This window comes from Amblyomma americanum, chromosome 2 (assembly GCF_052857255.1).
Source record: "Amblyomma americanum isolate KBUSLIRL-KWMA chromosome 2, ASM5285725v1, whole genome shotgun sequence".
NCBI classification, from domain to species: domain Eukaryota; kingdom Metazoa; phylum Arthropoda; class Arachnida; order Ixodida; family Ixodidae; genus Amblyomma; species Amblyomma americanum.
In genome coordinates, this window is record NC_135498.1 from 49,307,877 (window position 1) to 49,321,804 (window position 13,928).

The window sequence follows — 13,928 nt, forward strand, 5'->3', positions numbered from 1 at the left end:
TTACAATGCACTGAGTGACAATATCGATTGTGTGCTCCCTGCATACACATGCCCGGCTCAAGTTCATGTCTTACTTTTCATGAGTAGGCTCTGTAATCTGCAATGAAAGCTCTCTTCCGCTTAAAGATGTCCCGAAAATTTGCTTTCGATGGCTCGTTCTTTTACCAAAATATATTTAGACAGTCTGCAGACTGTCCTTATACTTTTGTCAATAACATCTATAGTCTTTCTACATACAAATCCTATAGACAGTCTATACACCATCTGCAGATTTAAGGACACACACTTTTAGTAGGCTTTTGTCTATAGACAGTCGATAGACTACTGATAGGCAAAAATAGAGATCCATAGGAAGATAATAAATTCTAGAAGTTTAAGAAAGTCCACGAATCATTTTTTATAAACGTTGCGCTGTCCACAACTTAGTTTCAAGCCCTTCCGACAGCCTAAGTTTCGGCCCCATAGGTGAGTATACCAGGAGAATAAAGAGTTGGGTTAATTTCCTTTTGAGGAACGACATCAAACTGCTATTCATAGCCTGAAAGTATTTCCGCCAAAAGCATTTCACCCCATTCTTTTTCTCCTGACCGGAGGTCACTGTTTGTCGCGTATACAAATGTACTTCCACTACCCAATGGGCACTGAAACTCCCTTGGATGTCCTGTGGATGTCTGGGACGTCCATGGGACATCCAAGAGAGTTAAAGTGCCCATTGGGTAACTCACTGAACTAAACGCTCGTTCCCCCAGCTCTCAGAAAGCATGCAACACGTGTGCAATATTCTACGCCGTGCCGACTTCGCGCCCGCAGGTGTGCACGAAATTGTTGCAGAGAGCGAAAAGTTCCCCGTCAAGTGCGTACATGTACACATTCTGCGCTAATGAACGAGGCAGCCGTGCGGAGAGATAAGAGAGAGGAATTTATGAAACGATTCGCGCGACGCGCATTGCAGACGCAAGTATATATACGGTGACTGCATCGGGAGTTTTGAGGCCCGTAATCCAGGTTAAGGTCTACCTATATACTGCCTGATGCAGACGTGACGCCTGCGAGGATATTATTAGTAGAAAATACTCCTAGGTGGATTGACAGCGCGCCTCATTTGCTCAGAGTCGTTTTGCGTGTCCTGGCGGAGAGAACAAGAATTTCCTAAATCAGGAAGCCAAGGAATAAAACAATCCAGCATCAGCAACAAGAAAGGAAGTGTCCATAAGGAGCTGTAAATACGCGACCTGTTAAGAGGAAGTAAGCTATTCTTACACGTGAGTAGCTGGTGTATACTTTCGAAAAACATGAATTTTGCCACTGTGAACTACCCGCCGCGGTGGCTCAGTGGTTAGGGCGCTCGGCTACTGATCCAGAGATCCCGAGTTCGAACCCGACCGCGGCGGCTGCGTTTTTATGGAGGCAAAACGCTAAGGTGCCCGTGTGCTGTGCGATATAAGTGTACGTCAAAGATCCCCAGGTGGTCGAAATTATTCCGGAGCCCTCCAGTACGGCACCTCTTTCTTCCTTTCTTCTTTCACTCCCTCCTTTATCCCTTCCCTTACGGCGCGGTTCATGTGTCCAACGATATATGAGACAGATACTGCGCCATTTCTTTTCCCCTAAAACCAATTATTATTATTATTATTATTATTATTATTATTATTATTATTATTATTATTATTATTATTATTATTATTATTATTATTATTATTATTATTATTATTATTATTATTATTATTGCCACTGCGACCTTCTACTGCCCTCCAAGCACAACACAAGCGTTGCCGTACGCGCTTACATCCTCATGCAAACACTTACAGTTTCGATGTTTACATTTCAACTGCTGTCGTGGAATGTTCTAATTCGAACATTCAGATATGACCATGCATGATGCGCAAGTGCGCTCGGTCGGAGACATATCCGGCAGAAAACGCCATCTGAGCTTGTGTTGAGTGTACGTTGAATCTCGATCGGACTGGATTGAAACCGCACTGCGACAAGACATTTATCAAGGCATACATACACAAATCATTAATATTATTGGTGTGACCGCGATTACGTGCATAATCGCTCTTTGCACACGAGCAGGGCTCCGAGTACGAGGTGCTATACATAACTTGAAAATATGTAATTTCGTTATACTTACGTAGTCTGTTCGTATACAAAATGCATGTGGTAATGATGGTGCTCTTTTATATGGTCATTCCTCATAAGGAGTGATGATCGTGACACTGGCATGATTTCGTTAGTTGTAACAAATATTTTAACATGCATGGATGAAGGAAGGCACATATGAGCTCGCAAAGAATAACTGGTATTTTTTGGCACAATATACGACGTACAAGTCCAACATTCTAGGGCAATAATTTTGAAAATCGGGAAACTAAGATACTGGCATAGAAAAATTGGAGTCAATGGTTCATTCTTCTTAAATGTTAATGAGAAAAAGAAATGCAAGGCTACCGACGGAACATCTGCGGATATATTGATTGTTTTAGTGAAATCTTACAACATATGAAAAAATTGTGCTCGTCAATTCTTTCCGATTCAAAAAATGCTTTTGTCCAGAGTTGTTGGGTATGCGTGACAAAGACGACTGCAGAATAGGCTTTCCGCTGTAGCTGCCGCTCCGAACTACCGGGCGTATTCTCGGGCATTGCTTCAGCAGCTGAGACGCTAGTCCCTCTCGGCTCCCTGATTGGTTGCTGGCTCGAATGACGGTGCCCTCACTTTGAGCTATTAAAAAAAAAGGCGACGCAATGGCCTTTCTAATGTTATTGCCTTCTCAATGGTGTGTTGCCATTTGCTATAAGGAGTCGTGATGTAACCGATGCCGAGATGTCATTCATATATGTCATGCCATTCCTATACTCATGATTCATGTAACTTTGTTTACATCCACTTGAGGACATTTCCTCGTTGGTTCTGCTCATGCGCAGTTGTCCTCACGTATAGCTGAAATGTTAGTCTGCTTTTGTGTAGTACTTTGTGCATTTCCCCTATTTTTGTTCCATGGCGCATAATTGTCTTGTACTTCACATCACCTCTAGTGATATAACTTAACAAGATGATGGTTCGGGCTAGTGGGTATGCGTTATGATCCATAGCGCAGCAACAAAACAGGGGACAAACACAAGCGCTAAACTTCCACTAAGGCTTTATTTGGTGCACACAGAATTTATACATGAAGAAAAGAACGATACCTGTCAGATTAGACAAGATAATTTGTGAACAAAAGCTTAAAAGGACTCGGAGCAGTATGCCAACCGGTGAAATGTGTTGCATGTGCTTTTTAAGCTTTTGTTCACAAATTATCTTGTCTAATCTGACTGGTATCGTTCTTTTCTTCATGTATAAATTCTGTGTGCACCAAATAAAGCCTTAGTGGAAGTTAAGCGCTTGTGTTTGTCCCCTGTTTTGTTGCTGCGCTATGGATCATAACCTCTAGTGAATTGCAATGCCCTATGATCTGTGCTCACTTGTTTTTGTTTTGTTTTGCTGTACTTTTATTATGCTTTTGATTTCTAACCTGTTTTACACAAACTTTTGTATCTGACCCCCTTTACACAATGCCTCTCTTGAGGCATGTAAGATACACGTAAATAAATAAATCATTAAAAATATAAGAATTGCCGGTGCCAGCGTTGGTATGTTGACTGCGATGGGCATGGAACTATAACAGTGTAATGCGACGGGCATCTCACCATTTTTTATATTATGTGACCCTGCGATCGATGGAAGTGCTCTGAGCACAAATCTCATTTATTTTTCTCGCGTGCGTTAAATTTCCCATCAAATTCATTACTCTTCTTTCTTCTGGACATGTACAAAATTTTTATTTTGTCGCGCTGCGCTTATAACGAGGCCATGCGCCCGAGCGAGTTGACAAGCGCACGGATAATGGATTGAATGCACTCTCCCTTTTCACTGGAACGGTCGGCGGCGGACTTCTGATACCCAAGCGGTTCAGACGGCATTTTATCTGGGCTGCAATGGGAAATTCGTGCGGAACTGAAAAAAAAAAATATTATTAAAGTAAAAAAGTAATAGTAATAATTGGTTTTGGGGGGAGTGGAAATGGCGCAGTATCTGTCTCATATATCGTTGGACACCTGAACCGCGCCGTAAGGGAAGGGATAAAGGAGGCAGTGAAAGAAGAAAGGAAGAATGAGGTGCCGTAGTGGACGGCTCCGGAATAATTTCGACCACCTGGGGATCTTTAACTTGCACTGACATCGCACAGCACACGGGCGCCTTAGCGTTTTGCCTCCATAACACCGCAGCCGCCGCGGTCGGGTTCGAACCCGGGAACTCCGGATCAGTAGTCGAGCGCCCTAACCACTCAGCCACCGCGGCGGGGCAAGTAAAAAAGTAAAAAAGTAAAAAAAGAGTAATCAGGAGGCAGAAAGCTAGAGAAAAAAAAAAGCGAGAGTGAGATGCAACGAAAAAGGGAAAGGAGGATGCAGGAGCTGCCATACGTTCGGAAGAGCGCCCGAATGCAATCGCGCCCTACTCGACCGCCGTAAGTTCAGGTGTTTCTTTTTAATGCAACACTGGCAATTCTTTGAACAAAAGAAGTACTACATGCCACGTGTTGCGACACTTGAATAAGCATTGTCGGCGGTCGTCCGCAGACGAAGTATAGCACGAGTATTCTTTAATTTATGGAAAATTAACTATTACATCGCAATCAACACTACCGATACCAAAGGTGATTGTCCACGGTAAGGAAACTGGAATTAAACTAGTTTTCACGACGGTGCGCCTTATCTCGAAAGTGATTACGGCGCCGTGGCGACGAAATCCAGAATCTCCGAGGCGTTCTTTGCAAAAGTCCGAGAAAAATTCGACGAAGCCTGTACTTACAAAAATATTTCTTGAAATTCTCAACAGCTGTATAGGATTGAAACAACCTACATGTCCAGTGATTCTAATTAAAGGAAGAGGTTATTAACGCCGACCCAATAAAGGCCCAGGGCAAAATAAGTTATATTCTTTTTTGTGAGGCCCTATGGCGTCGTTGGAAGCAGTAATGTTTTGGATTTATTCGAGTAATATTACCGACTTTCCTTTTCTTTCTAGCTCTTAGCTCACGTTAGCTCCCCTTCTGGCATACGCACACGTACAAATGATTTCGCAAGGCACCGTCCCTGTTATTTCGCTCGTTACGCAGCTGGCGTCGAAGCGGCGCGTCATTAATTAATTTCACTTGCAGACTGAACTGAGAGCGCAGAGGGCGATGTGGTCGTAACAGTTATACACGGAGGCTGCCTGCGGATGACGCGGTATACGCGATTACTTCACCGCCATAGGAAGAGGCATCCAACATGTGCTGGCGTTGGAATAGGCGAGCAGCAGCAGCAGCTAGTCATCGTTTGTCCGAAAATCTATGTGATTTGGATCAATTGCGAATGCGTAGGATTCGTTGCGAAAGGCCGAAGTGAGGAGGAGGAGGAGGAGGAGGAGGAGGAGGAGGAGGAGGAGGAGGAGGAGGAGGAGGAGGAGGATTCTTGGGCTAACAAAGGTAAAACACGCTTAATTCTATCAACCCCTTCTCTCGTTCGATCCCCCATCGAAGCAGCAACCCTGCGCCTGTCCTCACCCTTTAATTGTCCACGGCCAAAGTTAATTGGCACGATTCCACACCTTCTTCCCTCCTCACCGCTTTCTTTGTTCTGTCTTTGAGGGAAACTCCTGCTAATGTCACTTCAAAAAGCGACTTCCATTATCAGCTGCGAGGAATTTTGCAAGGCATTGATTTTCACATATGTTTAGTTGAGCGCCCATGGAATTCGAAGGAAGGAAAGAAAGAAATAAAGGGAGAAAGAAAGAGAGAAAGAAAGAGAGAGAGAGAGAGAGAAAAGAAAGAAAGAAAGAAAGAAAGAAAGAGAGAAAGAAAGAAAGAAAGAAATGCGCACTGGCAACAATGTGTTACTGCTTAAAGTCATCATCACACGTTGCTCAGAAGCTTGCAAGACCGTTATTGCGTAAGTTTTTCCCATCACCGGTTTGGCGAAGAGAGGCACAACCTACGAAGTATTAAGCAAACAAACTGCGGCGCATGCGCACGTATCTCATTTGAATTCGGAGCACTGCATGCGCGGCTGTTATTGTCTCCCGTGTACACATCGGTATACACATACACGTGTGCCTCTATCATCATGCCGCCGAAGGGCCGCTACATTCATTTGGCCTCGTCCGATTGGCCTCGGGACTGTATTCCGATTATGCTGCTGAACAAGAACGAACAAGTAAAATAATGTGTGCGTTTTTTTTCCATGAACTGCAGCATTCACCATCGACAACTATCAACGTTAAAAAAAAAAGAAGGCTAGTGAGGTTTCTGTAGTGGTCAGAAAATTTTTGCGAAGCCACACCTTCGGAGCGTATTAAGATATATCCTGTTTGCACGCAAGAACATCTAATAATCGTTTTTTACCATGTCCTCTAAATTAGACAATTATCCAAATAATATAGAGTTGCCTTTTCACTGTACATTAAAGTATTGAGAATTTTCCTGAATTGGTTTGGCAGAATGATTTTCCTGAACTCCTCCCCCCTTCGCCACCCTTTCCATGAAATCATGAAATGTCGCTGTTCGCGTCTTCCAGGACAATAAAATGAAATTTAATAAAACAAGCATCTTTGTGCATTCGTCTGCACGAAAAAAGGATTGACCACGTTCAATTAGAACATTAGATCACAGTGTACGATCATTATGACCCGGTGGATCAGTGCATTCATCTCACAGCCCGAAAACTGTTTTGACGCGTGGTTCTGCCGCGCCTGTTGAAGTGCTATAGTCACAGCTGCAAGACGTGAAGCGACCGCTGATAACAGGCCATGGACTGCAGCTCGAAAGGTATCACAGGCATGATGCAGATAAGTGAAACGTTAGTGAGTCCGGGAATGTATGAAGACTCTACGCTAGACCGTAGCCTTCATGAAATTTTCTGCCCTGACTACATATTATATTGTTCCTTACACTGTCCTGAAACCAGCGATGCTATGCCGGTTACGTTAGCGCGGGTGCGTCCTTGGTGACCTATCGCACAAATATCTGCACAGTGGCGTTCAGATAATATAGCAAATATTTTTTTTTGTATTTTCGCCCCAGTGTAATCACAAGGGTGAATGCTCACAAAGAATATTCTCAAGTTTTGAGTTTCAGTCGAATCGTAGCTCTCACAGTTTACTCACGGATGGATTTCTCCTCCTAACCGGAAAACTGCGCGGAAACACAGCATTCAGACGGTGTCGATGACAGAGTTCCCAACGAAATATATATACAGGGCTTCCTGACGATGGTGAATCTGGCGCGAGGGAAGCTTAGGTCAAAGAATGCCATGGCACAAGATGCTTTGTCTACACAACGCGATGTCGAAGACCCCTTTCCCAGGCCTTTCGCCGTAGAGAAGCCCAGCACCATGCCAGGTAAGCCTACGCCCATTGGAAACGGGTGGGTACCTGACAGTCGGCTTGGCTCTTCACGGGGCTCAGTTCCTGCGCTTCACCGAGTCACCGCACACGCGCTCTCCAGCCCACGAAAGTTTTCTTCCAAGAACACCTCACAGTATATCCTCTTGACATCTAGTTTTAAAGCGCTAGCAGACCAAGCTTATCTTGAGCACTCAGTATACGCGCCGCTTATCCTGAAGGGCGAAACATCCGGCCGAGAAGACGTCGAGGTTTTAGCGAATTTCCGGTGCCCTCACAGGGATAGGAATATTGGTTATAACGACAAGCCAGCTTAGAAACCATTGAGTTTTCAATTTCTACCGAGCCCGATCACCCGCCCGTGCATGATCGAATCTTCAAGTAGGTTGGTAACTCTCGAGAAAACATACAAGGAGGAGCAAGCGGTGAGGCACGAAGTGTCACCGGGAAGACTGCACATCAAGACAAAACTGCCAAGGACGAAGACATGCATGGCTGGAACAGTTGTCGGTACACTCCATATACACACAACGGCATCGGCCGAGAATTTTGCACTTATTCCCTTTGGAAACTTCGTCGTGACAAGTATGTATCGCAACCTGTGCGCGCTGTAGCAGGTCTCAGTAGATAAATGACATTTAGGAGATGCCCCGCGTTCGTTTATGATGATGGATCAGGAGAGGAGACTTTCGCAGCACTGCATAAAATAGCGGTATCGCACTGTGCAGTTTATGATGATGGATTAAGGGAAATAACTTCAAAAGTGCTGTACATATATACGACAGCTTACTGCATGCAGTGATCGTTCTCCGGAAGTTCGCTGCAGCGAGGCGTGAAATATGTCAAAACGAGGAGAAGCTTTATGTGCGGACTTTAAAATTCGTAAAGCGGATAAAGCTGCCTGCCGTGCTTTGTGACGTTGATACAATGAAGCGCGCCCAGTGCATGGTGCTGCGATTCGGTGCAAAGTGCTTTTGTATAACCCTGTGAACACCTGAAGGTGGGTGAAACAATTTCGTGCGCCAAAAATAATCTGCTAACCGAAATCTAGCTACCCAAAGAATAGAAGTGTTTCTTGAAAAGCTAGCTGTGAGTGATTATCTGCTCGCAACTGTTTTTTTTAAAACAAAAAAAGAAAACGCTGATAGAGACACTACATGCAATGTCGATGATGTATTGTGAAATTCTTGTTTGGGTTATGCATTCACTCATCATAAAATTCAGTTCATTTGTTGCCTAACATATATATATATATATATATATATATATATATATATATATATATATATATATATGTTAGGCAACAAAATTTTGTTATCTTCTTCCTTTCAGCTACACGGCATCCCGATGGCGGCTGCACGATGTGGTCGACTGCGCCAGAAGACATGTTCTGTTGGTCATTCAAGAATTACGCAATGTGGACGGGTCTTCTTGTGGTGTAGCCACATAACATTTTTTTTTATTTAGTTGGCGATTTGTGTGCTAAAATTTATATTCACATTTTGCCAAAAAGCTGCCCAGATACTCCTAAATTCCCGGCGTGGCCATTGTCGTCAGGAAAGCAAGACGTTTGCGACAGGGTGTATACCTGTGGTGCAAGAACCCTTCGAGACTGCAGTTGCTGTTAGATCAGCAGATCAAACGGGAACCGGACCATCCATGGCGCAACAGCTTTTACAACTTTGAAAGACTACATTGAGAAAATAAAAACAAAATTGATCGCTCGCAACTTATTACTTGCAGAACTGACGGAGAGATTAGGGTCGTAGTGAGTCGTAGTTTAAATGCCAAGCAAAACTCTAATATGGCCCTCCATTAAACCTTTAATGAAGGCAAAACACAAGAAAAATCGTTGGAGACACTAAGACACTGCGGGAAGGCGAAAGCCGTTTGCGACTCATTGCACTGATTTGAATTTGAGCGGTGACGTCACGCTGCGCATGCGCATTTGTTGCTTGGCGGCTGATCACACGTACCACCCGCCACAGTGGGCAGTTTGCTAACAGTCCAGTTGGCAGGTTGTGATCACGTGACAAGGTCACGCGACCTAGGATGTAACGGACGGACACCGTGAGGTCCCGTGACAGGACGGACAGTCACCGCGAGTATGAGCCATTTAAGGCTTCCGCCATAAAAAAAGAGTCGTCAGTGTTTTTAGGTTTCTGTCACGTTACAGAATTCCATGAGGCGAAGGCAATTCGGACTCCGTCGGCTCTCATGCTGCGCGAAAAAAATTGGAGGGGACACTAACGCGACACCTTAAGGGTATGACGCAATAGCTAACGGGGTAATGCTCATATATGCGGAATTGGTCATTCTTTACTTAACATTCTTAGATCCATGAAAGTCCTCATACCACTCCTGGCACAGTGGTGCAGCGGTTAATAAGCGGCGGCCCACTGCCATTCTATGGCAGGTGCTGCCACTGGCGGGACTTGTGCGATCTATGTTGCTCTTAATTTAGCTGCCACCTCCCACGGTGCGCAGTTTGTTCACAATCCGGTGGGCAGGTTGCGATGACGCCACAGGGTTGCGTGACATAGGTGACCTGCCTCTTAAGTTGTCTCCCCGGGGATTTTGCGCATATTTTTTCGCTTACTGTCAACGACACCGACGACGGCGCAGGATTTTCTGCGACACAAGATCCTTAACGCTACAGCGTCAAAATTTCGTCGATTGAATTCTGCTGTCCAGATACTGAGACTCGGGTTTCAAAGGGTCGATGGAGAGACGCGGCGGGCGGCAGCATCCGAGTCTCAATGTTCATGAGACCCTCGGATACAACATGGTGGGTGCTGGATGGCAAGCTATTCATTCCATCGCTGTAAATTGATACAATGTAACTATACGTGATCGCAACGTTATATAATCAGCAATTTCAGTGACCGACGGCCAACCTTTCTTGCATTCTTCATTGAAAAAGTTTTCCGATCTATGCAAGTGCCCTTGCATCTTTCGCGCGCCACCCACGTGCCATCCCGCAATAGGAAGAAAAGGCAGTGCAGAAATTCGTGAATATGTATGTTTTCCCAATCATACATCCACTTCTTTTCATGATCCATAACGAGCGCTCGCCTGGTGTGTGCATGTTGCAGCTGCGTTGGTTCCGCGCTTGAAGCGAGCGCCTGACATTGATTTCCCCGTGCGGACACAATTAATGAGGAGCGAAGTGATTTCAAAAACAGGAAGTCCTGCGTCATGGCAAGAAACTGTATGTTTGAACCGCATTCATGCGGGTATATGCATGCAATATGCTCAATGCAATATCAGGTTTCTAAAGAGGTGTCTTATTCGTGGCTTCGTAATATTGTCAAGGCTACCTGCTTGTGGAGTAAATACGACACACTTGACTTGGTTCTTTTCATAGCGGTTAAGTTATGCAGCCGCATGAGCCCCAACTTCGCGAACTGCCACTTCAACCGCTTTATTTGAAAGGCTCTTGTATCGTTTCATAGCGCATAGCTTAGCTACATTTTGAAACATGTTTATTTGAAAGGTGTTTGGAGCGATAAAATACGGTTATTGTTGTCCGTGCAATAATGCATGAGGCGGATGTAAATGATGGAAACAATATTAAAGGGAAACGCATCAGTGCTTGCATCGAAGCGAGCCAGCAGCGTGCTTTGGCTGATGTAAACAACGAATGCTTGAGAAGTGGCTTGCGCCTCCAGCATGGAGAACAGTAGCAACTTCAAGACCATCTCCTTGATTAATAGATGCTATAATACGCCCCTGAATGGGCGGTTCTGCACACATTATCTCGGTTGCTAATTAAAGTACACGATCCACAAAAGCGTAGGGGCGTGCCAGCAGTTATTACAACAGCCATGACCAGCTCGCAAGGACACGCGTTCGCAGGTTCCCTTTCGTGTTGTTCCTATGTATGTTTACATGTGCTCACCCAATCGAATGGCTTGAAGGAAATCTTGTCACGTTTACGTGGAACAACTTCCTCACAATAACCGTTTCTCTATGCTTCGAGCGCTTGCTGACGTTTGAGGAAAGACCAATCAATGAACATGTAAGTACACTCAGATGCTGGTGAAAACAGCCGTTCAGCTACTTAGCACCCACAGCTATGTTAATAGTCTCAGGCAGCTGCTCCTCATGATTCATCTCTCAAGTACCCTGATAGCGGAAGATATTAGTTAAAATGTCGGCGCAATCATTGATCCTAGTGGACTGCACTTCCATGCATGCACTTCAACTGCATGCCAAACACATCGACACCATACCACCGTAGAACATTCAGCAGGAAGACCACCAGACCATGCATACTGGGAACGACGTTATAGATCATGAGATGATAAACATTATAGGTTGCACCACTTGACGGGTGCTGGTGCATCCAAGATACGCTTTCACACAACTATATATAGAAGTTATAGTTTCCGAAATTGTATATACTGCGGGATGTGATTTTTTACTGGCATTTTTTTTTACTGCCTTTTCCAACCTTCTGCAATATTGTTAACTACACTGGGGCGAGTCAAATTGGAGTTGAGCAGCTTTTCTCTACTTTTTTCCCAACAACATTGTGTATAGTCTGATTCATGTAAATTAAAATTGTTTCCATTTTCCTTGAACGTTTCTTGCTTGAATGACCACGCCCATGACAATAAACACAGACAAAGTCATCGCGTGAGGACGTTTAGTTCGATACGAACTTAGAAATGAGAAAGTCGGGTAAGTTTTTCCTTCCGCAGCCAAGCTTATTCGCAGGATGTCTGCTTTCGCTAGCACGCTTGTACAGGTCGAAACATTGTCAAAAGAAACACTTAATAAAATACAGTTAACGATTACTGGGCGAGCATGACTGAGGAGCATGCTGTTTCTTTTTGCGAGTAGTTTTTTTTTAATCTAAAGTTGATAAAGATGGGAGATAAATCTGGTTCTAGTTTGGAACTAATCGTCTCCTTTCATATTGGTCTTTCTTGTACCATCCCAATTGCGACAACCGATTGCACTGAATCACATACTGCTAATCAACTGCAGCTCTTACCAGCAAGGTAAATGCTGAGCTCGATACTGATGTGTTGGGAGTATAGGCTATCAAAGTGGCTCAGTGATAGTATCCCTTCACGTCGTTCAAAACACGGACGGTTCGTACCGAGAAGTACGATTGCGTCAAAGCCGAACAGTACCATCCACATCTGCATTCCGAAGAGTTTTGGGGGCGATAAAAAGTTCCTACTGCCAGGTATAACGTGCTGAGGATTCCACGCGGCTCACGACATATTTCCATGATCAGGGAAGCGCGTCGTGTTGGCACGTCGCAATGGACTTGCACAAGTGGCCGCACGCTTCCATGAACCACGCGCTGGCGTCATTGCCATGTATGTTGCGACAGCTACAAGCTACTTTGCATATCGCTAATCTCAACCGAGGTAGCTGTACGTTGGCCGCTACTACATTTCTGGCACTTTGCGACGGAATGGTGTAGCACGATACGCCTTGTACGACCTCAGCAACTATTACATACTGTCCTCAAGCCAAAAGAGTGCTAGTCACTGGCCGGTACGTCAGACGAATGCGAAGCACTTACGGAAGAACAAGGCATCAAAGAGCCAAAAAACGCAGGAGCACAGTGGAAGGACAACGGACGTTTTTGACTCTCACCGGCCAGACTTGGTGATGACCATCTCGGTGCCGAACGCGTGAAACCTCTCCCACAGGTCCTTAGATTCTAGCGTCACTTTGGGGTCGTCCTGCACACCGTCGTCTTCGGGCTCGAGCCCCGGAGGCGGTCGTAGCAGGGGTCCGCGGTGGGCGGCTGCCGCGGCGAGAATCTCCTCGGCAGACAGCGGGGGTCCCGGGCCCAACTTGGGGAAGAGCGCGGGGAATCCGGCGGCGAGCGGCAAGTACGGGGCTTGCGCGCCGGCCGCGGCGCCGCTCAACAGCGAGTGCACCGAGAAGTCCGGCGGCGCCGGTCGCAGGAACGGCTGGAAAGCCATGGCGGCGGCGGCGGCAGCGGCGGCTTCGGCCGGCGAGGAGCGCATCTCCAGCGCCGGAGGCAGCGGCGGCGGCGGCGCAGGCAGCGAGGGGCAACCCGCCGCTCGGCTGTCACCGTGCTCAGCCGCCACGGCTCTGGGGCGCTCGCCAGGCGCGCGACGCGACACCGACACACGCCACACACGCACACACCACACACGCGCGCAGAGGCACACAAGAGAGGCGCGTGCAGAGAGAGCGACGCGCCGTTGTGGCCCGGAGGCGTGCCTACACCGCGCGAAAATGACGGGCCCCCCCGACGCACCGCGGGCCCTCACACGCGGTGGACTGGCATGGGGGGCGACAGCAAAGGAGGGGGGGTGGCGGTGGTGATTAGCTATTCTCGCGTCGGGGGCGCCGCCGCCGCCGCCAAAGCGGCGCCGGGGCCGTGACGTGGCCCCCGAGACGCCGCCATTCGCCGGCCCCAGGGAGCGACCGGCCCGGATAATGAGAGGGGCGTCGAATCCGCCACCTCCGACGCCGCCGCCGCCACCACCCCCTCACCTCGCCTC

The 13,928-nt window shown here is 46.5% G+C and overlaps 1 protein-coding gene across 2 annotated transcripts in view; it reads right to left on the minus strand.

Annotated features, from left to right (window-relative positions):
- Positions 1 to 13,638, minus strand: part of LOC144121187 (uncharacterized) — a 113,338-nt gene extending 99,700 nt beyond the window's left edge. For both annotated transcript variants that reach the window (XM_077654259.1, XM_077654258.1), the window contains exon 1: positions 13,045 to 13,638. In XM_077654259.1, coding sequence (XP_077510385.1) covers positions 13,045 to 13,424 — 380 coding nt within the window. In that variant the 5' untranslated portion in view covers positions 13,425 to 13,638. The remainder of the gene's footprint in view (positions 1 to 13,044) is intronic.
- Between the last annotated feature and the right edge of the window lie 290 nt (positions 13,639 to 13,928).